The sequence below is a fragment of the Musca vetustissima genome, unplaced genomic scaffold, assembly GCF_032173495.1.
Source record: "Musca vetustissima isolate MV318-11 ecotype Yass unplaced genomic scaffold, APGP_CSIRO_Mvet_v1 utg72979, whole genome shotgun sequence".
Taxonomy (NCBI): domain Eukaryota; kingdom Metazoa; phylum Arthropoda; class Insecta; order Diptera; family Muscidae; genus Musca; species Musca vetustissima.
The window spans coordinates 18,016-44,552 of record NW_026888386.1 but is presented as its reverse complement, the minus strand read 5'-3'; the positions used below and the strand labels follow the sequence as shown (position 1 = coordinate 44,552).

The 26,537-nt window shown below is 34.9% G+C and overlaps 1 protein-coding gene across 1 annotated transcript in view; it reads right to left on the bottom strand.

Moving 5' to 3' along the window:
* LOC133336223 (putative uncharacterized protein DDB_G0277255) overlaps nucleotides 1-26,537 on the bottom strand; it is a 70,799-nt gene that overhangs the window by 33,155 nt on the left and 11,107 nt on the right. Inside the window, exons 7-9 of the mRNA XM_061544507.1 lie at nucleotides 25,684-25,945; nucleotides 24,882-25,623; nucleotides 24,649-24,804 (exon numbers count right to left, since the gene is read on the bottom strand). Coding sequence (XP_061400491.1) covers nucleotides 24,649-24,804; nucleotides 24,882-25,623; nucleotides 25,684-25,945 — 1,160 coding nt within the window. The remainder of the gene's footprint in view (nucleotides 1-24,648; nucleotides 24,805-24,881; nucleotides 25,624-25,683; nucleotides 25,946-26,537) is intronic.

Genomic DNA, 26,537 nt, shown 5'->3' with positions numbered 1-26,537 from the left:
AAATCGGTCCAGATTTAGATATAGCTCCCATATATATTTTCGTCCGATTTTATGTAAATGGTGTACCAAAGTCCCTATATATTTTTCGATTTGCACGAAATTTGGCACAGCGTACTGAATTAGGTCTAGAATGATGTGTGTTAAGTTTCCTGAAAATCGGTCCAGATTTAGATATAGCTCCCATATATAGTTTCATCCGATTTAATGTAAATGGTGTACCAAAGTCCCTATATATCTTTCGATTTGCACGAAGTTTGGCACAGCGTACTGAATTAGGTCTAGAATGATGTGTGTTAAGTTTCCTGAAAATCTGTCCAGATTTAGATATAGCTCCCATATATAGTTTCATCCGATTTAATGTAAATGGTGTACCAAAGACCCTGTATATCTTTCGATTTGCACGAAATTTGGCACAGCGTACTGAATGAAGTCTTGAGTGATGTGTGTTAAGTTTCCTGAAAATCGGTCCAGCTTTAGATATAGTTCCCATATATATTTTCGTCCGATTTTATGTAAATGGAGTACCAAAGTCCCTATATATCTTTCGATTTGCACGAAATTTGGCACAGCGTACTGAATGAAGTCTTGAGTGATGTGTGTTAAGTTTCCTGAAAATCGGTCCAGCTTTAGATATAGTTCCCATATATATTTTCGTCCGATTTTATGTAAATGGAGTACCAAAGTCCCTATATATCTTTCGATTTGCACGAAATTTGGCACAGCGTACTGAATGAAGTCTTGAGTGATGTGTGTTAAGTTTCCTGAAAATCGGTCCAGCTTTAGATATAGCTCCCATATATATTTTCGTCCGGTTTAATGTATATGGTGTACCAAAGTCCCTATATACCTTTTGATTTGCACGAAATTAGAATGATGTATGTTAAGTTTCCTGAAAATCGGTCCAGATTTAGATATAGCTCCCATATATATTTTCGTCCGATATATAAATGGTGCACCAAAGACCCCACGGTAGGCCGATTGACAAAAAATTTGGCACAGCGTACTGAAGTAGATATAACCTAGCTTGAAGCAACCCTGTATCTGACCAAATGAAAAATATAGTATAGGTTTCAGAGTGACATGTTTATGGATCCATTTTTATGTTAATGGTCCTTCAACAATTCAACGTCTGTTAGGATTCATCTGTTGAATATACCCACAGTGGTGAAGGGTATCATATAGTCGGCCCCGTCCGACTTTACTACTTTCCTTACTGGTTTATAATATTTTTGACAATTTTTTGTAGGTTTTTACGGGCAATTGGAATTTATTACTTAATTCCTAATTAAAAGAGGATTAATACTACTCGACAAAAAACAAACATATTTATGTTTTTGGGTTAACAAAAGGACTTGATTAAAAAACATCGTAATCATTTGAGCTGATATTGAGGGGGTAAGGTCCAAGAACAACACTAAGTGTTGTCTGACCTTGTCTAAAATTCTTATTGGAAAACTTGATTTTTTTACACAGTTGGACGTACGGCCATGTGTACTGTAGAATATAGTGACTTGAAGAATTAATGAGTCAAAAAATTGGTAAACTTATTAACATAAACAAGTAGAACTGTGCATATCAGAGTTGTCAACAAATATATACCCTCAGCCGATGATTTGAGGTGGTCTTCGGAAATAAAGAGGTTTCAGATGTAATGTTGATTAAATGGGTGATACAATTCGCTAAAACTTAAAATTTCAAGTTTATAACATAATAAACCTTTTGTTTGTGATGCACCAAAAAGGAGAGGGCCGATGTGTCCTACCATCGCACTAGATCTAGGCTTGGTAAAGATAATAGGTTGTGCAAAGATTGGTTCAATCGGAAATCCCATTCATCTATCATGGGATTTATAAATATTGAAAATTCTGACCATATGTGGAGGAGGTACCAGAAGGAGTGGACCAATGGGTCTCATTTTCGGACTTCATCTAGCTTGGTAAATATAATAAGCTGAACAAAGTTTGTTCCAAATCGGATAGTCCGTTCGCATGATAATATACAATTTATTTTCAGCAACATTTGTGGGAGGTACCAGAAGATAAGTTTGGTAGAAATATTACGATATTAAAAGTTTGGATGAAATCGGCCAGATTTACATTTGTAAATAGACTCTAAGGTGTCTGAAACGGATTTGCTCCAAAGAAACATGGGGTGTAAAACCAATATTTCTTGAGGAACATTTTTGCAAAAGATCGCCTGCTTCTTCGTCAAAACTAGTCATGTGGCGGCTATTTCCCTCGAGAAAATAAGGACGGTCAATAGAGCTCTCATACATCTAGCGTGAAATAAATGGATCATTCACTGACTTGAAACTAAGTCTTCAGACTTGAAATATAGTCTTCACTTTTATTTCGTTGAAGTGTTCGAAAACCATGTGTTAGTGTACCATTAACATGAAATTAGAATACAATTTATAGCAACATTTGTGGGAGGTACCAGAAGGTAAGTTTAGTAGAAATATGACGATATTAAAAGTTTGGATAAAATCGGCCGGATTTACTTTTGTAAATCGACTCTAAGGTGTCTGAAGCGGATTTGGTCCAAAGAAACATGGGTTGTAAAACCAATATTTTTTGAGGAACATTTTTGCAAAAGATCACCTGCTTCTTCGTCAAAACTAGTCATGTGGCGGCTATTACCCTTAAGAAAATAAGGACGGTCAATAGAGCTCTCATACATCTAGCGTGAAATAAATGGATCATCCACTGACTTGAAACTAAGTCTTCAGAATTGAAATATAGTCTTCACTTTTATTTCGTTGAAGTGTTCGAAAACGATGCGTTCGTGTACCATTTACATGAAACTAGAATACAATTTATATGAGAGCTATATATAAATTCGAACCGATTTAAAAACCAGTGAGCGGAGCCGTATAGTCGTACGACCATACGATTCTCTGCACAACTACCACGGAACTCTTACTATCTATGGATTTTTATTCCGATCCTAGGCAATATTTCGTCTTGCCCGATTAGAAGTCAACGGCACCTCTTCCTTACATTGACATATTTACCAAATATTATTAATATTCAGTAAAGTCCTTCTAATTACATGTCCATATTCCCTTCACCGTGTGCTGTATTGTGATGTATGGTTTATAATTGTCGACTCAAAAAAAAAAAAAAAAAAAAACACAATAAATGTAAGTTCTCGGTTCACTTCATCCCAAAATCACCGAAAGCGTTGTCCTTGGCAATAACTGGAACCTCATTGAATATTTCAAAGCGATCAGCGCGATATTTCCGCCCTCCAGTGTGGTAATGGTTTACTATATAATATCTGAATATGTAAGCACTTGTAAATATTTAAGTGTAACTTCCACATCCGAGAACATACGACAATATAATTGATATCCATTTAAAGGCCAACCACTCCACTTGGATATACTACAAACTTCTCGGGTCTATGTCCTTCAATCGTAATTATATACTCCCCAGAATAACATTTTTGTAATTTTTCACACAAAAGTCTGGGTCCATTTGACCCGCTAAATATTGACCAATCTTCATCAAAATAGCCAGATTCCCAGGCGTAAAATTTCTTGGTGTTCGGGTCATTATTTTGGTCTCTATAGACACCAGAAAAACAGAAAAAAATAAAGTTTTTGGTCCATTTCATTCCCTAAATATTAACGGATCATTACCAAAAACAATAGAGGTCTTCTTTGGCAGAACCCATTAAATACGCAAAATTTTGTGACGATTGGTCCGTAACTGTGGCCTGTATCGCGTTTACAAATTATAATGGATAGACGGAAGGACACGCATAGTCCAAATACGATAATCGGTATACTTAAAGGTGGGTCTAGGACCTATATTTCGCGAAGTTACAAACACTTGGGGCTGCACAAAACCCTGACAACATAGTTGTGTAGGGTATAAAAAATAAACAATTAAGCAGAATCTTATCAAGAATCCTTTATACCTAAAAAGGGGCCGGTACCGTAATATAGGAGCTATACCAAAACGTAAACCGATATTGACATATTGGTAGGAAGATTTGACACCCCATTAAAACCTAAAAAGTCAAATTGGAGGCAATAGAAAAACGAATCCAAACAAGGCTAAATACCGAATATTTGCGAGTGCCATTATATGGGGGTTACCCGGATTCTTGGACCAATCTTGATCATTTTTGGTAAGGAGATTTACTACCCAATGATAATCAAAAATATAAAAAATTTGGCATGTAACCATTTTATAACTGGTTAGGTGGAAATACTTCCCCTAGCGCCCCAAAATACAGAGTATTGGGCGGCCAACATTGATATTTTTCAGTAGGAACTTGAGAATCCTAAATGCCAAATTACAATTAGTTTGAAATGCTAGCCTTAATGAAATTAAGGCTATTGACTTTCAATAACTGCTAAAAGCGGATAATTTTAATTACCTCGATTTTCAATAATTTATGATGCAAATTACATAAACAAAATATTCTAAAAAGTAAAAAAAAAAAACTAAATATCTACCAATGTGTACTAAAATAGTTCTTCAGCAGTATTTAAATTGTTAAACTGAAGACTCCATTAATCAACAAAATTGAATGTGAATATGTTTCGCAAATCTAATAAATTATTTCTACACCGTATTATTGTTGAATGAAAAAAAGCAACAACAACACAAATTACCATACCTTTAATGCGGCAAAAACTCTATTCAAAAAATATGCAAATTTAACGTAAAATGATCCAGTCTCTATGCTATTGCGCATGCGTTCATAGATGCATAACGAGTTTAGTTTCATCCTCACTTATGGTGTGTATGTTCCGTTCGCTTCATCCGTTCCGCAATGTTACCATTGTTTTCTTCAGAGTTGTTGCAGGTGTTGAGAAATGAAAATAGAAGTAAAAAAACGTGAAGTACTCTCTACCCAAGCTAGCGCGCAACCAGCACTTAAAGCAACGGCAGCAGTAGCCGTTGCAGCAGCAAAATGTTTAAAACTGATAAATAGGCACTTTTGAAGCTGAATAACAAAAAGCTATACATATTTGGCAATGTTTTTGTGTGTGTGTGTTTTCTTGCTGTAGTTTATTATCGTCATAATAAAACATTAAAACGAGTTAATAGCATTCATAGAAAAAAGGAAACATCATGTGGGGGTTCCATATGCTAAACTATCAGAAATTTTTTTTGGTGTTTGGTAATAAAATACAATAATAGTGTCTAATTCATTATCACGATTTGATAGTCACAATAAATGGTAATGTGCTTAGCCTCTTCAGCTTGAACACTTTCACATATTGACCTTTACAATCCTGTTGTATGGTTGTTGTTGTGTAGTTTCCTGCATATTTTCATAGGAAAATAACACAACGGATATAGGAAAGTTGAAAAAAATGCGGCATAATAATACCATATTCGACTATGTTGTTGAGGTATGATAATTTTTTATTTTTTAAAGTGTTTGTAACACCACGAAGTAATCACGTTTTGGTAATACGTTTATTTATCCTGATTTGCTAAATAAATATATCTGTATTTGTCCGTTATATACATGAAGTGATTTTCGGGCAATCGTGGACCTATGGGGACGATAGGAATCACAAACGGATTAATTTGTGTACATCCAAATACAACGACATTTCACACGTGGGAACTACATTTCGTTGATGTTCGGACAACATTCAGTGGATCAAAAGGAACGAATGATTCCTATTTCTTAAAATATCAATTATATTGAAGTATTCGTTTGTGATCGGATATATGAAATATAGTAAAATATGTCCCGTGTACAATCCTACCAAACTATTGCCATTAAAGTTAATTTATGTGGAAGCTGTCCCACATTTTTACATAAAATATATGTTTCTAGATTTTCTTAGTCAGAGTCTTTGGGTCGAGATTGAGCATTTTACTGTCCATATCATAAAATCGGGAACCTTTGAGATTTATAAAACGGCACCAGAAGGAATGACTGAATGAATGCAGTCGATATTGGATTAAAGCATGTGCAATCTGAGGAGCAAATCTTTTGACTCAAAATCTAAACATTATACTCCATAATTAAAAATGTTAAAGTCAAAGGGATTCTCTGTTTTTAATACGATGTACAAAGTATGAATTATGTCGGTCAATCGCTTCAAGCGCCGATTTAAACCAATGCTCATGGTGCCATAAACCGATACTTTTTACATTTTTGATCTATTAAAGTGTATAAAACAAAAAATATTTATAATTTCCTCTTTGTTATTAAATGATTGTCATTCCATTTGCAACACTTCGAAATAATCAAGGGAGGCCCCTTAGACTATATATTCTTGACAGAATACAATTTAAAGAATACAATACAACCACTCCTCTTGGAAATACTACAAACTTCTCGGGTCTATGTCCTTCAGGAGTAAGTATATACGCCCCAAAATAAAATCTTTGTAATTTTTCACACAAAAGTCTGGGTCCATTTGACCCGCTAAATATTGACCAATCTTCATCAATATAGCCAGGTTCCCTGGTGTAAAATTTCGGGGTTTTCGGGTCATAATTTTGATAGAGGTCTTCTTTGGCAGAATCCATTATGTTCGGGTCATAATTTTGGCATCTATCGCGACCAGAAAAATATACAAAAATAAATTTCATCCCTTAAATAAAAACGGATCATTACCAAAAACAATAGAGGTCTTCTTTGGCAGAACCCATTATACACGCAAAATTTTGTGACGATTGATCCATAACTATGGCCTGTATCGTGTTTACAAATTATAATGGACAGACGGAAGGACACACATAATCCAGATATGACAATCGGTATACTTAAAGGTGGGTCTAGGAACAATATTTCGCGGCGTTACAAACTCTTGGGGCTGCACAAAGTCCTGACAACATATTTGTGTAGTTATAAAAAAAATAAACAATTAAGCAGAATCCTATCAAGAATCCTTTATTCAAATTACAGTCGCCTCGGAAAGAAAATGCGACTTAATATTCCAAAATACCCAAAAAGGGGTCGGTACCGTTATATAGGAGCTATACCAAAACGTAAACCGATATTGACATATTGGTAGGAAGATTTGACACTCCATCAAAACCTAAAAAGTCAAACTGGAGGCAATAGAAAAACGAACCCAAACAAGTGTCATTATATAGGGGGTTACCCGGATTCTTGGACCAATTTTGATCATTTTTGGTAAGGAGATTTACTAACCAATGATAATCCAAAATATAAAATTACAGCCAACAATTTCGTTGAAACGCGTGGCCAAACTTCCCAAAACACCGAAATTTGGCATTTTGCATGGAAGCTACCCCGAAAAAATACCCCCGAACCATTTTATAACTGGTTAGGTGGAAATACTGTCACATTCAAAAGTGGCTGCAACGTTCTATGTCTTGTGGCCTATGTCCTTGGAAAAATACTTATTTGCTATGTTCCTTATATAAAGATCAGAAGATTATTCGCTCCGGTCATATCTAACGACTTTTTAATTCTTTTTTATTTATTTGTAAAAACGATCGCACAAACATTTTTTAAACATATTTTTTTTGGCATAATTGCATATGAAATTGCAGTTTTGTTCAAATCAACTCAGGAAAACACCCTATGTTGTGTCATGTCACGTCTGTCAAATGTTGATTATTTCAATATATATTGAATCCATACACCACTTATAATACGCTACTATTTAGAGCACCTCTTGTATATAACCAACTTTTGTTTTTTTTACTTATTAAAAATTTAAAAAACAATCAATTTTGATTTATTGATATCTAAAAGAAACCCAATCACAGAAATACATTTTGGGTCCATTATCAAATCAAATGCCCGTAAACAAATCATTTGTATCAGCTGTTAAGACCACATATTAGTGTGTGTCTGTGTGTGGTTAACTGTTGTTTTGTGTACAATTAACTGCGTAAATTTATTAGTTGATGGCATTAAATAAAAAAAAAACGAAAACAACGGTACTATATTGATTATACGTGTTTCCCTTTTTCTTTTTGTTTTAATTCAATATTACTCCAACTCTGACACCGCAGCACATTGACACCTTCTTGTTGTGGGCGATGTAATGGCTTTTGTTCGATAGCGTTGAAGGTAGTTCGATGTTGGTCTGACATTTCCTATTTCATTGTCAACAAAGCGTAACTCAGCAACCGGTATCCAAAATACATACGATGACAGCGTTTAGACAACAGCAACAACAACAATAACAACTAATGTTATTCGACACTAATATGCGTTGTGGTATTTGTGGTTTGAACTATGAGATATTTAGACACAATTTTATGTTTAATTTCATTTGTTAGCATCATATTTTGTTGTGTATTTTTTCATTTTCATGGATAATTGGGGAATTTAAAAAAATTATTTTTTATTTTTTCGTTTTTTGATATACTAACATTTATTTTCCAATATTATATTCAAAAAATTTTCATATCACAGATAATTGGTCATTATCGAAAAACAAAAAACAAACAATTTTATCGCACGTTGTATATATTATTTTGTTCGCATTTACGCTCACGTTTAAGGCACGTTTTTACTCTATAAGATCCGCTGTTAAACTAAAGTCCGCTTTGCATTACCACAAACCATATGTATGGAAACGAAATGAAATATGAAACACCACAGCAGATACTTTTTAGGTAACCCAACAAACTTAATGGTTAGTCATATGCGTGAAGTAATTGTGCAAATAAATATAAACGTCGTTAATTTCAGCTGGACTGAACTTGTTATACTGTCCACTTAAAGGTAGATATTTAAAATACCTTCATAAAGGGCGTGCTATGACATGGTAAATGTTTGCTAGGAAGATTTGACACACAATGACCAGGGGGAGGTACCAGATGGGAGACTTGATCTAGGCTTGGTAATGATAATAGAATGTGTAAAGTTTGGTTCAAATCGGATATCCTATTCGTCTTACTTCGGACTTCATCTAGGCTTGGTAAAGATGATAGGCTGTACAAAGTTTGGTTCAAATCGGATAGTCTGTTCGCATGATTATTTTAAATTTTATTATTTTTATTATTTTTTTTTTTTGAAAATTTGGGGGGGGTACCAGAAAAAGTGGACCGACATTCCCCATCCTCGAACTTAAACTAAGTTTGGAAGAAATATTAAGGTGTGCAAAGTTTGAATGACATCGGTTACTCTCTTCGAGGGTTATAGTGCGAACCAGCCGGCCAGACAGACGGACTTTTGTAAATTGTCTGCAAATTTTCTGAAATGGATTTGTTCTGAAACCAATATTTCGAAGAGGGACATTTTTACGGTATCGAAGTTTATATACCCTCATTAGCCATATGGTTAAGGGTATACAAATGTGGAGAGCACATACCTAAGTCCTAGAATAAGAACGATTTAATAGAAATAATTGGGGAATACATCCGGAAGTCTATTGTTGAAGATGTGAATAGTGTTATGTTCTTTTTGGATTTAGCGGATGAAACTACGGATATTTCCGGAAATGTATTGGATTTTTCGACAAGGCATCTATAAAAGTCAACGAATGTTTCCTTTGCTACTTGGAATTGGAAGGAGTAACAGGAAAAGAATTATCGCCTGTCATAATAAACCCAATAGTTGGGTTGGGTTTGGATACAATATTTTTCAGTGGTCAAGGATCAGTCAATTAAAATTGAATTCAGGCCATTAGCAATTTAAAATTCCCTTCTGCTATATTCAATCATTAATACGGATAACTTTAACGGACACCAGGTCAGCAGGTCGTGTGACCTTTTTAACAACCTGGTGGAAAAGATCATACGAGATGTAAAGGTTAAAAACATAGCATTCTGTACACCAAAAATCATATGTTATTCGCCTACGCCGCCAACATCGTCATAATGGGTCGAACATTGCGAGCGGCAACAGCCAACTTTGAACGAATTGAGAAGAAGTCAGCCAAAGTGGGACTGACAGTTAATGGCGAGAAGACCCAGCTGATGGTATCAACGCGCAAGACGCCCAGTAAACGCGTACCAGAAGAGGAAGGTCACGAATTAGATGGAAAAATCAAGTGGAGGACAAGATTTTCGAACATGGTCTTTCAAATTGGAAGAACTGCGCAAAAGACCGAAGTAACTCCCCCATCCGAGTACATACAACAATATAATTGGTATCAATTTAAAGGCCAACCTCTCCTCTTGGATATATTATCAACTTTTCGGGTCTATGTCCTTCAGGAGTAAATATATACGCTATATAATACAAATTTTGTAAATTTTCACACAAAAGTCAGGGTCCATTTGACCCGCTAAATATTGACCGATCTTTATCAAAACGGGCATGCTTATTCTTTGGCCCGATCCCCTTCTCCATGTAAAATTTTGCGATGTTCGGGCTATAATTGCGGCCTCTGGAGCGACCAGAAAAATTGACAAAAATTTAGTATTTGGTCCATTTCATTCCCAAAATATTAAGCGATCTCCACCAAAAACAATAGGGGTCTTCATTGGCCAGAACCCAAACTACATTCAAAATTTCGTGAAGATTGGTGCAATACTGTGGCCTGTATCGTGTTTACAAATTATAATGGACAGACGGACGGACGGACACACATGTCTAGATCGACTCAGCTAGTCGAGATATGAGATATCGGTATACATAAAGGTGGGTCTAGGACCAATATTTCGCGGCGTTACAAACTCTTGGGGCTGCACAAAGCTATAATACCCTGACAACATAGTTATGTAGGGTATAATTACAGCCAATTGGTTGCAAAAAGTTCCCAAATCTCCATAATACCGAATAATAAGGGGTACCATTCTATGGAGAATATCCCAACAACTTAACTAATATTGATAAGTTTTAGTGCATAGGTAGCTGATTATATCGTATATCATCATAAGCATTATTTCCCTTCAGAATTGAAAGGTTCTTAATTCTATTATATTTTCAATGGGTTTAACCATCGATGCATCATTTTTATTATTAAATCTACCATGGTTCCCTTCATACATTGAAACAAACCAAAGAGAATTTTTTTTCTGCTCTTTGTTCCAATTCCAAAATGTTTCCTCTACATGTCAAAGTATCTTGTATCGGTTTTTTATTGTTGCTTTTTTTACCTGTATTTGATTGTAGTGAATGAAATTATCTCGCAGGTATTTGAAACGTTCACAGCCAGACGACGTTAGCTGCTTGAGGTCGATGGTGGTGGTAGAATGCATATAGTTTCTTATTTATTTCTTACGGTTTATTTCTGTTTCGTATCACACAGTTGTCGAATAAAATAAATAAAGCAAGAAGTATTAGCCGGACAGATACCCACAACGAATCAAATAAAAAAAAAACACCAACATAAGTATATAACAATAAACAGGTTCACAGCCAACATTTGACGGCAAACATTCGTGTTTCTTGGTTCCAAGCCGCCCAAGACAATGGCAAGTGGTTGTTTTGCCTTTATCCGACACATTTTGTTGCCCAAACAGAATGAACCGTCTGGTTGGCAGGTTAGTTACTTGAATGTTGGCGTAGATCGCAAATCGCAATAGGAATTGCAATGACGAGAAATCAGGGATGTAATTAACAAATTTGCAAATATTCACAAACGAATTGTCTCTTATAGTACGTTTACACAGTACTGGATTTTGTTAGCGCAGTGGGTTTAAATTATCATGTTGGACCAAGTTTCGTTTTAGCCCCTATATAACGGTACCAACTATTATTCGGTATTTTATGGGCTTCAGACACGTTTTCAATCGAATTGGCTGTAATGAGATATTTTTGGTTTCACATAGGTGACAATTTTTCAAACTAAAACTTATACACATCGGTCCATGATCAGGTAAAATATCCATATAAAGGTACCCCACTAATCATCGTAATTTTCTGAATATCGGACATGTTTTTCAACAGAATAAACTCTAAAAGAATATTTTAGGTTATCATTGTGTGGCACATGAAGGTCCAGCTCCTTTAGTTTGATGGTCCTAGGCCCAATTCTACCTGTATTGACTATATGTTAGTACAACACAGAGGCAGTAATATAGCATTCCGGAACTTTGGTGGCATAAAAGTCCCAATCAATTTAAGTATTTAGAGTGTCCGAACCCAAGAACTCGTGAAATCGTTGTAACATCTTGAAACATATATTTTACATCCGATTTCAAAATCCCCTATGGAAATGCATCAATCTTTAGGTAAAATGTAAATCTTAAGCGACATCTCTATCCTACAACGGCTAGTCAAACATGTTGACTGAACCTATTTGAAAACCCGCAACACAAAAGACGACCAACAGTAATACTACCACCACCACTAATAGAAACGGTAACAAAAATGTTGCCATGGCAAATGGAATGCGGCATTTTATACAACAACAAAAAATGTTCATAAATATATGGAAAATGGGGAAAAGTCTCAAGACAGTAATATCCAATTTTGGTAGAAAAATAATGGCAGTGGAAAGATGGTCAGTTGTTAACCTTTAGTTGGTTGTGTTTTGTGTTCAAAAAATCGACTAGATATAGTTCGTTGAGGCATTTAAAAGAGAAGCTCACTGATGTATTATTGGAATATTTATTTTTATGATTTTTATGTCGACCTCTTAAAATTGGTTTTCATCTTTGAGTTATATAAAACCAGGAAAAAATATAAAGTTGGACGGGGCCTACTATATTATATGCTTTACTACTTTGGGTATAAACAAATGAAGGAAAGAAATGTTCGATGAAATAGACATAGCAACTTTGGAGGACATGAATTATGAGATCGTTTCAGATATAAATACGATATTTACGTATTATAATCAATTTTTAATATACATTTACTCTATGTGCAAAGTGAAAACGTTAGGTATTTGAACGAATTTCTGCGAAATCCTGGGAGATCGGTGTACCATTTATATAATATCGGACAAAATCATATGTGGGAGCGATATCTATACCTGAATCGATTTCAACGAAACGTAATGTACATTGTTTCAGACTCAAATCGGACAACCATATATGGGAGCTATATCTATATCTTATCCTTTATTTGGTGGCTTCAAATATATTTTACCTTCAATATTCCGGAATGCCTACTTATAGCCACCACAATAAGAAAATACAGCTAAAACCAAAATACTGCCAATGTGGCTATATTGGAAGGTACCCTTTCTATGTGAGCTATACTAAAACGTAAACCGATATTAATCATTTTTTGTACGATGATTCGATGTCCCATGATAACCTGCAACATTTAAATAGAGTCATTTAGATGAAAATAATTGCCCAACCGGCCGAACTTTTTATTACCTTCACCATACTGTGGTACAAGGTATGTCTTTGTGCATATATTTGTAACAGGCAAAATAAATCGAGATAGACCCATTGTTGATTTTGAGAATATGCATATAATCACTTTCTGAGTCGATTTATGCATGTCCGTCCATCTGTTCATGTTAAATTGTAAACCAAGTACAGGTCGAATTTATAATCCGATTTGGATGAAATTTAGTACAGCTCATTTATTTGGCGCAAGTTCGAACCCTATTGAAATTTGTGAAAATCGGTTCAGTAGATATAACTTTCATATATAATTTCGTGCGATTTTATCTAAATAGTGCACCAAGCTACCAATATTTGTCCGATTGAAACACAATTTTGCACAACGTACTAAGTTAGTTATCAATCTGGAAATTCTGTTGAAATCGGTTAAGATTTATATATATATATATATATATATCCCATATAAAGTTGCGTCCGATTTTATGTGAATGGTGCACCAAAATTTGCACGAATTTTGACACAGCGTACTAAATTAACATCTAGATGATGTTAAGTTTCGTGAAAAAAGGGACAGAATTAGATAAAGCTCCCATAGATATTTTTGTCCGATTTTATGAACCCAAAACCTCTATATATCTTTCGATTTGCACGAATTTTGGCACGGCGTACTGAATAAAGTCTAGAATGATGTGTGTTATGTTTTGTGAAAATAGGTTTAGATTTAGATATATATTTTCGTCCGATTTAATGTAGGTTGTGCACTGAAGACCCAAATTACCACATTATGAGCGCTACCCTAAATATGGGCCAATATCTAACATTTCAATGAGAACACAAAAATACCAAGGAGGGTATAAAAATACTAAAAATGAATAATTTTTTATACCCTACACAACTATGTTGTCAGGGTATTATAGCTTTGTGCAGCCCCAAAAGTTTGTAACGCCGCGAAATATTGGTCCTAGACCCACCTTTAAGTATACCGATCGTCATATCTCGACTAGCTGAGTCGATCTAGACATGTGTGTCCGTCCGTCCGTCTGTCCATTATAATTTGTAAACACGATACAGGCCACAGTTATGGACCAATCTCCACGAAATTTTGCATGTAGGATGGCTTCTGGCCAATGAAGACCCCTATTGTTTCTGATAAAGATCGGTTAATATTTAGGGGATGAAATGGACCAAAAACTTTATTTTTGTCCAATTTTCTGATCGCTCCAGAGGCCGCAATTATGGCCCGAACTTCGCGAATTTTCACATGGAGAAGGGGGTCGGGCCAAAGAATAAGCATGCCTATTTTTATAAAGATCGGTCAATATTTAGCGGGTCAAATGGACCCTGATTTTTGTGTGAAAAATTACAAAATTTGTATTCTATGGCGTATATATTTACTCCTGAAGGACATAGACCCGAGATGTTGATAGTATATCCAAGAGGAGTGGTTGTCCTTTAAATTGATACCAATTATATTGTCGTAGGTACTCGGATGCGGGAGTTACACTTAAATATTTACAGTTGCTTACGTATTCATATATTATTTAGTAACCTATTACCACACTTTAGGGCGGATATATAGCCTGATCGCTTTGAAATGTTCCATGAGGTTCCAGTTATGGTCAAGGACAACGCATAAAATGTTAGGTGATGATCAGATAATAATTTTTCGGATGAAGTGGACCGAAAACTTAACTTTCGAGTCGAAAGCCGAACATCACAACACAACCCACGGTGAAGGGAATCTGGACAAGTAATTAGAGGGGTGTACTGATTATTAGTAACATTTTCTGACCTCTAGCCAGTCAACAGTGTGCAAATATCGCGAAATATTGCCCAATCTCAGAATATAGAACCACAGAAATTTAGATTTTCATGGAAGTTGTGTAGGGTATCATATGGTCGGCCCCGTCCGATTATACTGCTCCGCTCACTGGTTTTATTTAAATTTTGTTTTCATAAATTTCTACAGAATGTTAAATGGGTTTTTTTATGATGAAAATTAGTAGATAAAAATTCCTAAAAGCAGCAACATATCGAAATTTTGGATTTAGCGTTACATGGGGCTACCCTTAAATTAGACCGATATAGCGGCGATTTTTCAATACCAAATCGTAGAAACGATAGGAATGTCTGTAAAAAATTCCCGAGCTCTATCTTAAATGTTATGTGTTCTATCTTAATTTCAACAAACGGGTTTTGATTTTGGCAAAATAACTTCGGTCTAGCATCGATATTTAAACTGGTGCGTTATCAAGGTGGACAACCTATGATTTTTGTGTGTATTGTATCTCCTGTCCAATTATTTAACAAACTTTGTACACATATATATATAAAATAATTTTTTATACAGAATAGACACACAATGGGTTAATAGAATAGTTTGACTTTGTATAACGTGTATATATTTTATATCCAGTTTCATTTGTATGATGATCTTTTGTTCATTTATGGCCTGGAGTTGTAAAGTTGTTCTGTGGTATGGAATTTACTGAAGTTTTTTGTTTCTATTTTTTTTTTTTTTGCTATAGTATGTATGTGCGAACATAACAGACATTTGTCTAACGTATGTATCTGCGGAGTTGTGACCAGAGCCATGACAACACGAACATGAACCAACAACAATCGACATCTAGCCGGGAAGAATGTTGTGGCAAAACAATTTTAACGGCACATTTTATGTTCCACTATTATATCAATAAAAATAATAATAATAATGATATCAAGATAAAAACCAAACGTACTGGCGTACAACAATGGACAATTGACATTAAAGCTATGAACTTTTGTATTTATTATTTTTTTTTTTCTTTTTAGATTTTGCAGATATTTGTACCATATATATGACCATTTTGAATGAACTGGTTTTGTAGAATGAATATACATAGATAATAAATTGGCGTTAATATAATTACCACGCTCCTGCACTTCAGATTTGTTATCCCTATTTGTGATAAAATTGGAATGAAACTAATTTCAATTCATTAGAATGGGTCCAAATTAAAATATAAGTCCCATATATTGCCTCGTTCGTTATGTAAATGATGTACAAATCACTCAATACGGCAGTGATGTTTTGCACAGAAATAGTAGAAGTAGTAGTAGTAGCAGACATTTGTCATATTTCGTTTCCATATTTTCCCATTTAACGCAAATTTTGAATTAAGTATGCCAAAATCTGTTTTATTTTAGAATTTTGAAAATACATTATATTTAGTTCCGAATTCAAAATTTGAAATTTGCATTTATTATGAGTTGTACCCCACTGGATACACTTATATCCAACAAATTAAACCGTCGTTTATATGATCTTAAACATATAAAAATATTTAATATGGTTGATAGCATTTGTAAATGACAGTTCTCTAGTAGTGCTAAAGTATATTAACTGTGGTTGAAGGGCCATTAAATTACCAATAAAGACAATTCCCCTTTATATGGAGGATCTACCCAATGATGACTCAAAGTACCAATTTAGAGCCAATGTATTTGAAAACCACTTAGTGTACACACAAGAAATGCTCATATGTACAATATCCTGTAAATAGAACAGGTATAGCATCTTATTGACCATTGAACTGCGCTTTATGAACTACATAGATATTTAAATTAACTCAAAACAACTCATACAATGGCAATCATTTGTATGAAATCGAGCAAAATTATGTGTGGGAGCTGTATGTAAATCTGGACGTATTTGAGGTACCGTGACATCCAACATTTGGTATATTTTTATATTTTACAAAATTCAATACACGTCCAGGTTCAATTTGGTATGTTGTCATCTAATTCGTCCTAATCGACCAACTTTAGTTATTTGGTACACTATTCAGATGACATCGAATAAAAATATATATGCACCAAGCGAACAAATATAGGATCATCGGCGCACCATTTACATAAAATTGGACGAAAACGACGAGCTATATCTAAATCTGAACCGATTCCAATAAACTTCAACACACATCATTCTTGAATCAATTACATTCGCTATGAAAACTTTCATGTAAATCGAAAACAAATAGTCGGAAGGAAGTATATATGGCAGCTAGATCTAAATCTGAACAGATTTCAGCAAAATTCGCATACATCAATCAGGACCTAATTTAGTACTGTGTGCAAAATTTTGTCTCGCTGGGACCAATATTCGATGTTTGGTCCACCGTTTATATAAAATCAGCCAAAAATATACCTCACGTGCGTCAACCTGCTGCAATTTTAATACGCTGTGCAAAATTTTGTTTCAATCAGACAATACGTGTCAGTTGGATGCTCTATTTGCATAAAATCGTAGGAAACTATATACGGGAAATATACCTATATCTGAGTCGATTAGAAGAAAACTTCGCGTAAATGAATCTGGATCTAATTCAGTACGCTGAGCAAAAGCCTGTCTTAAACAGACAAAACTTGGCAATTTGGTGCACCATTTACATAAAATCGGACGAAACTATATATGGGAGTTATATCTAAATCAGATCCAATTCCAATAGGGTCCGTCCTTGGGCCACATAAGTGACTTGTGACCGCCTTGGTAGGGAAATTTTCTACTTAATTAGAATTCACGTTTAGGCAAGTTTTTCATTCAAATTGGCTTTTGTGTCCAAACACCCAAAAATACCAAATTTGGAATGTTCAGTTATTGGTGGATTACCCCAAAGGTACCGACTAATGAAGGTGGCGTTATATGGAGGCTACCCTGGGTCAATATTTATAATTTTTGGTAGAACAAATTTCAACCTGATTAGAATAGATGTTAAGGCCGCTTTTCATCCAAATTGGCTTTAGGATGAAAACTGTGTTCAACTCCGTTATATGATCCATTAAACGTGGACCAATATTTAGTATATAATTTCAGTGAACTCGCCAATTTGAAAACGTGCCCAAAATCCCGAATATCGATCCATCCCTTCAGTTACCATCCCCATAAAATGCTCAAAATAGTGTTGAAAATTGTCTTTATAATATCTGAACTAAATTTTGCACAAAATAAAATGAATGTCAGGTCTATAAAATGTTGTAGATGGGACTTATCGATTTACTCCTTCATCCGATCCGATGTATCTTCAAAATGTCTCTGTGTCAAAAATTGTTTGATTTAATTCGAATCTACTCTAATTCTCGAATATCCCTACAAAATTTCAAGTGAAAATCTCAAGAACTCTAAAAGATATAGCCGATTTATTTTGTTAGCATCAAGTGACGGCAAGAGTGATTCTCAAACTGTAAACGCATTTTTCTCCAAGCAGTGTTTTGCGAATGGCGGGCACGATAACTCAGAAACTTATAATCCAATCGGTTCCAAATTTAGACACGTTTCTCTGGGAGTGTATAGCTCTCGTATGAACTAGGATAAGGGCAATCGGAAGAAGGGCAATGAAGAATTTCCTGATTTCTTAACTTAGTTTGTGGGTAAAATTAGGCGAATTTCCAAAAAAAATTATACAAACGTCCCCCATTTTGTTAATTTTTATGTGAAGTCAATAACCCTAGTTCATACGAGATGTGGCATGTACTCTTTCTAATACCCTTGGAATTTTCGGATTCCGATGTTCCAGTGTTGCCCGCCATTAAAAATAAGGACTTTTCTTTAATCACCAAAAACAACAACAATCAAATTATTTTTATTCTCGTTTAAATCTTCATATATGTGTAAAGTTACAATATCCTATAATGAACTATACATGAACTATAACCCCATTTAGCCCAATGTGTGGAAAAATTAAAATCAGAGGGAGTGGAATAGTCCACTTTTAAATTGATATCAGTTATATTTTGATCACTATTTTCCTTAATAAGATAGGCACAGGTTGGATGAAATCAACATTTTCTGGAACATGGTTCACATTATGGTTTTGGTATTTTCCCTACATTTTCATTTCAACTACCTTTTAGTATATCTATGGTGGAGGGTATCCAATGTTCGGCCCGGCCGAACTTAACGTTTTTTCACTTGTTTTAATTAATTTGTATTTTATTTGAAATTAAAATACGATTATACTATTTATATACTTAACTAACCTTAGTAATTATGGTTTGAGGATCAATCATTTACACATTACCGAAAATGAGATCATTCTGTATTAAGAATTTCATTTTACTCATTTTGTATTTTAGTTACTTAACGAAATAGACAAAAGCTCATCGACATAAAATACGGATTTACTAATTTCTTTGGTTATATTTATTTTAATCATTTGAATTTGACTAGAACACAGCCATACAACCGTACCTATGTGGAAAAAAGTAAGTGCCAAATATTTCGATTTTATTTTTATTATCATTATTTTTTTATTTAGGAAAATACGATTGTGATATTAAGTGAAAGGGTATTAGAAAACTTTCAAATTATTTTCAAAAAACCAAAAAAAAACATCCTTTTGTTACATATAAAACACCTTTCTAAAAAGTTCCCACAAGAAACAAAAAACCGGCAACAACTGAACTGCAGCCTTTGTATTTTCATATTCGATTGTAAATTGTTGAATGATACTTTTTGTTGTTGGTATATTCACTTGGCTGTAAATGTCGGACTGCCTGATGCCGAAAAAATGATTTTCGACAACTCTGCAATGCAAATACAATTAACCGGCAGTCCATTGCTAGCTGAATGGCACATGGTTACACTTGTCGAAAATCGTCTATAACATATTGCCAAAAAGAAGCACGACAATTGGAAAATATAAGGACTGTTCCAGGACAATGATACATAGTACAAGTATGTCATACTTTTAATATAAACCGAATAGGATTTCGACATATTTTTCCATAGATTCTTGCAGAAATGTTTACAATCTTGGTAAGTTGTTGTTATTACCTTCATATAAAGGTCACAAACCATTTTCCCAATAATAAGGTCCTTGCCGAATTTTCCAACCAATCTGAATATATCTAAAGGGGAAAAACAATTCTGTCTGCTTGGTAAAAACATTACGATGTGCAATGATTGGAAAAAATCGGATTCTTCAATTGCTATATATGAGATTAATGATTTTTCATTTGAAAGTCCGCAAATGGAAATTAAATGGATTTAACCAATCTCGAGACCGCATTCACCTTAAGGCTGAGGGTATATAATATATAGATATTTTTTGAATTCAAACCTCAAATTATTCCTGAATGACTCTTTGAAAATCAATTAAAAATCGCAAAACATTTTGAGTGTGAATAGTAGAAATATCAAGCTGCAAAAAAATCAAACCAAGCTCAACACATGAACTCTTTCTAAACCAGTTGAAATTTTTTGATTTCTGTTCTGTTCCTCCGACGCCGAAAATAACTTATCCTTAATCACAAAAAACCACAAAATGATATCCATATAGGAAGCATGTGTCGTTGATAACTGATATTTTTAATGTGATTCATATATTCGCTTTTCAAATTTACATAATATTTCTTTCATTAATTTGATATTTTTTGCTGGAATAGCCCTTAGTGCCTTACAGCATTCCTCTCTTTGTTTTGCATTCATTTGTAATTTGGTTGTTTGGTGTTGACTGACTGGCTGACTTTGTGTATTTCCAATTTTGGTTTAAAGCAATAAAATCATTTTCTGGTGAAAGGTCAGAGTTTTACGTGATTGGGCACCGGCAGTATGCTAAGGCTTTTTGGGGGTAAAGTTGTCTGTTTTTTTTTCTCTTATTTACTTATTTATTTTTTTGATTTATCATTTCTTTGGTATTTGTTTCTTATTTGTAGTTTGCTTTGTTTGAATTGATTACAGTTTTTTTTTCGTAATGAATTCATAGTGGTAAGAAAGTAGTTACGACATGCGGGAGTTTGAATTCATACTTATTTTTTGTAGTTATGTGTGTGGGATTATTTTTTTGGTAAAAAACTGTGAGAAACCAAAAAAAGAAAGAAAAGGTTAAAGAGGAATGACACTACCAACGGTAACTTGTTTTATTTCCAAATATTTCTCTCTACATTTTAAAAATTGTTTTTTTATACCCTACACAACTATGTTGTCAGGGTATTATAGTTTTGCAGCCCCAAGAGTTTGTAACGCCGCGAAATATTGGTCCTAGACCCACTTTTAAGTATACCGATCGTCATATCTCGACCAGCTGAATCAATCTAGACCAGTGTGTCCGTCCGTCTGTCCATTATAATTTGTAAACACGATACAGGCCACAGTTATGGACCAATCTTCACGAAATTTTGCATGTAGGATGGGTTCTACCCAATGTAGATCCCTATTGCTTTTTGAAAAGATCGGTTAATATTTAGGGGATGAAATGGACCAAAAACTTTATTTTTGTCTGATTTTCTGGTCGCTCCAGAGGCCGCAATTATGGCCTAAACATCGCGAATTCTTGCATGGAGAATGGGATCGGGCCAAAGAATAAACATGCCTGTTTTGTTAAAGATCGCTCAATATTTAGCGGGTCAAATAGATCTATACTTTTGTATCACAAAATTTGTATTCTAGTGCATATATATTTACTCCTGAAGCACATGGACCCGAGAAATTGATAGTATATCCAAGAGGAGTTTTTGGCCTTTAAATTGATGCCAATTATATTGGCGTATGTACTCGGATGTGGGAGTTAAATTTAAATATTTACAGGTGCTTACGTATTCATATATAATTTAGTAACACATTACCACAATAGAGGGCGGAAATATAGCGCTCATCGCTTTGAAATTTTCATTAAGGATCCAGGTATGGTCAAGGACAACCTATAATTTTCAGTGATGATCAGATTAAATTTTTGGGATGAAGTAGATCGAAAACTAAATTTTTTGTGTTTTTTAGAGTCAATATATAGGCCACAAGCCGAAAATAACAACACAACACACAGTGAAGGGAATCTGGACAAGTAATTAGAAGGGCAGTACTGAATATTGGGATGTTCAGAAAATATGTCAATGTAAGGAAGATGTGCTGTTGATCTCTAATCGGTCAAGAGGGTGCAAATATCGCGAAAAATTGCCCAGGCTCAGAATATAGAACCGAAGAAAGTTAGAGTTCCGTGGTAGTTGTGTAGGGTATCATATGACCGGCCCCGTCCGACTATACTGCTCCGCTCACTGGTTTATTTTTATAGTTGTCCGCTCACATATAATGTTTTCATAAAAAATTTTACAAATGGTAAATAATTCAAAGGAAGTTATAGTAAAATTTTATTTAAATAAGACTTGGGATTTCCATTATGTACTTAATTCGGGTGTCATTAGAGGCTTGTGAGAAATGGTATATGGTAGCAACATGGGCGGGTTTCCTACATATAGAGAGTCATTTTGTTTGTGATTTATAGAAATATACATTTCCGACCTTTAAAGAAAAAATATTCTCGATCCTTTTGTAATCACTTTATCTTACGAAGGAATCGAGATAGGGTGCTGAAATTTTGCATTGATATGTCATTTGTTGGTACCATTATATAAGGTCTACACCAATACATCTAAATCTCCTAGGAGTACTAGTAATGTCTGCAAACAGGTCAAGTTCGGAGGTAGACTAGTCCCCATATAACGGTAGCCCAAAATTTACGAAATTTTGAAGATTTCGGAGACATTTTCCACCAAATTGGATGCACTATAATCCAATTTGGTGGAAAATGTTTCTCATTGGGTACCAAATCCACCTGATAAAATTTATTAATACTGATTTTCGGCACTTTTATAATTTTGGCAGTAAAATAAGTGACATCAGCCCACATGTAGGCATTACCCTACATTTCAAAAACATCTCCCGTTTTTGTATATTTTGAATGTTTGGTGTCATTCCAAATATTCCTATATCGGTCCACTTTATGGTACCTTTGGCCAGCATATAGCGATATTCAACCGAATTTTCTCCAATTGCTGTTATGTTTGGACCGGTTGAATTTTTTATACCCAAAATCTAAAATTAATGGGTACATAATTTGATAGGACCTTGAATATATCGAAAAAGTCGTGAGAAAAATATGATTACCTACTAGGGGGCTAGCGTTTCATGGGGCTATATTATTATTAAACAACTGAAAAAGCGTTAAGTTCGGCAGGGCCGAACTTCGGATACCCTCCACCATAGAAATACTGAAAATTTTTTGAAATGAAAATATAGGGAACATACATATAACTACAATTCTACCAATCGATTGTTGTAAACCAAATAGACATTTCAGCAAATTCAATGGGGGTTTTCCCTACAATCTGAAAACCGCACAATGTTGACATAGTAGGGTGTATATAAAATCTTGAAAAATGGGTATAAAATCCATAGTAGTGTATAAAATCCTGAAAATACTTCAATTTAGAAGGCAAATTTATATGAGGCATACTAAGACGGGACCAATATTGACAACTTTGTGTAGGAATTAGCGAAGAGGTTATAAGAGGTTATGCCTAGTTAAAGGCCGATATAGCTCAAGTTCCAAGCTAATAATTTAGTTTTGAATCCCAATACCGTGCATTACGCTAAATATTAAATTTGTAGGATGTTTTATATAGGACCTGGTCCTAAATGCGGGTCGATATAGTTCATTCTCAAACCTCACGTTCTAGTTTTTATGTCGATATCCTCCGATATAAAAATGATTGCAACATATGGCCAAATCGACTAAATCGTTTTAGAATTCCATACTATGCAGGGTATGAACTGAAAATTTCGTCTACAAAATATCCCCCATTCTATGGTGAAATACAGCTATATGGGGATAACCCCAACACACGGAACAAATTAGCTATTTTAATAAAAAATAGGGAGTTATATGGGGACTACCCCTAAAATGGGGTGAATATTAATATTTTTAGTAAGGAGATTTGTTACCATATACGACTACAAAATACCAAATTACAGCAAATTCAGTTGAAAAACGCGCTCGAGAACCCCAAATTGGGGGGTACCCTTATATGGGGGCTATCAGAAAAACTGGACCGATGTTTATAATTTTTAGTTTAGACATTTGGCACCAAATAAGAAAACAATGTACCAAATGTCAGCGAATTCGGTTGAAAATCGCGCTCAAGAACTCCAAAATAACAAAAATTGGGGGGGGGTACCCTTATATGGGGGCTATCAGAAAAAGTGGACCGAAATATGTGTGAAAATGTGGAAAGTGGAAATATGTGACTGCATGAGAATACTTTGTATAATTATGACATGTATTGGTTCGTGTTTCCGGGTATCCCCCATACTGCAATTTAAATTTTGTTTTAATGAGGTGTGTTATAATGAGATGTCAAATCTTCTCTCCCAGTTTGCGGTACAAAAAAAAATGAGGAGTATGAAATGTTCGACAAGAATATTTCTCCTTCATTTTGACCACATATCAACATGTCATCCCAAAACAAATTTCACATTTCATTATGAATTATAGCAAACAAATTCAACTCTGGATTCTATTAACTCAACTTGGTTTTTCATGCCTCCAAAATGTTGAAATGTTCACCCTTCCAAACAGTGTTTTTTTTTCAGTTAGTAACTTATAACGCAGTAATTATATAAATATATATTTAAGTTTTCTAAATGTTTATATATATAAAATATTCTTTTACTCACGTTATATCTCGATCTTTGTTCTTCTTGGAATTATTTCTTAGGAGATTATTTAATTCTTTCATAACATCGCTACCTTTGCGATCTAATTCGGAAAACAATTCACTGTCATCAATTTTATTTAAATCCGAGCCACTGCGGCTTTTGATGGAAACCGATCTAAAATGCAAAATAAATATTTTCAAATATTTTTTAGATATATTCGTTGTGTAAACAATGGATTAGTCTATACCCACCTATCGATTGAATCCATGCTACTGGCCATATCAAAATCCATCATTAAATCATCGGAACAGATGGATTCACAGGGCGATAATGTGTCTAAAGATTCCGCCCGTTCCATTACTGCTTTGCGTACCGCCAATGGTGTACGCAAACTCAACTCCATTGCCTGATAGAGGGCGCTGCGTGACCTATTCGTTTGACTGTGTATGGAGTTGCGCAACGAACTTAAACTCTCCATGAGCGTTGGCGTATCGGTTCGATCGCGGCGCGATGTACCGCTCTCTGCACCACCATCCTGTGATTCTTGATTGAATAGTAGGGCCGGTTGATCGGCTATCTCATCATCAATTAAATTACCACAGTCCGATAGTGACAGCGAGCGAGAACAATGAGTTGGAGTACCGGGCGATAGAGGGCTAGCCAAATCTAATTCTGGCGAAATTTCATCGATGTCCTTCTCCTGCAATTCTTCATTGAGCTTGTGTTTCTTTTGTTTGCAGGCTGCACCTTCGGACTCGCTACTACTGACCAAACTGTCGGTAGGCGAAGTTTCGTCATCCAATAGAAATGTGCTACCCTCCAAAGCCATTTCGGCGAATTTAGACTCGTTCAATGAGTTACACAGGGTTTTGGGACGTTCCAATTTGTCATCCGTTGCGTTCTTATCATCATCAGGGAGAGTAGTTAGTTTTGTGGATTCCTTGGGTAAATTATCGATTTCATCGTTGAGCGTAACAGGTTCAGTTAAGGAAGCTATAAAATAGATCAATAAGATATTATTCGCAATTATACTGAAATTTCTAGTCTACATACATAATGTGCTAATTTGTACATCGGTATTCAGAGTGACCAAGTCCTCATCATTGATTTCAAATGACAGTTTCCGTTCGCTTTCCTTTTGCTCCTCTAGAAGTTTATTGTCCTGTTTATTGCTATCTTCGCTGCTGTCCAAACTTAATGTACTAAAATCATTTGCTGCCAACGACTCGCCTGCATTACACCATGAGGAAATAATTGAACTGTCGGGTGACGAAGTTTTACTGGAGCATGTATTGATGTCTTTAAATTGACGTTCCTGGAAATTAGAAAAAAGGAAAATTTTGAATAAATTTTACATACAACTACAGTGCCAAGGTACATGTCCAGTGCTCTGCAACACATTGCCAGCAAACAGGGTACTGGTAAGAAGCAAAACCGTCGGATCGAACATGTTATACCCTCCATCATTATGTGGACATTCAAAGTATTTAAAATCGAACAGGACTAAGATGTCTGCTAATCGCTGAGATTAAAAATTGGGCTTGAAACTTCAGAAGGCCAAATTACAAAATACCGAAAATGGGACCGGAACTTCATATGGGGGCTATATTAAAACGGAACCTATATCTATGATTTTCTGCAGAGATTTTAATGATGCTACAAAAACCCAAATTTTCAAATTACAGGCATTATATTGAGGCCATACCGGCATATAGGTCAACGATATTGGCATTATCCTGCATATATATATACCACTTCAAAAAGCCTGCTATGCCACATTACATTTACTTTGGTGGGAAAATGCGGCTAGAACCTTCAAAATACTGAAAAGGGGTACCGCCCCCTACATGGGAGCTATGTTATAACAATTTCAACATAGGTTCACGTAATGACATAGTTCCCATATA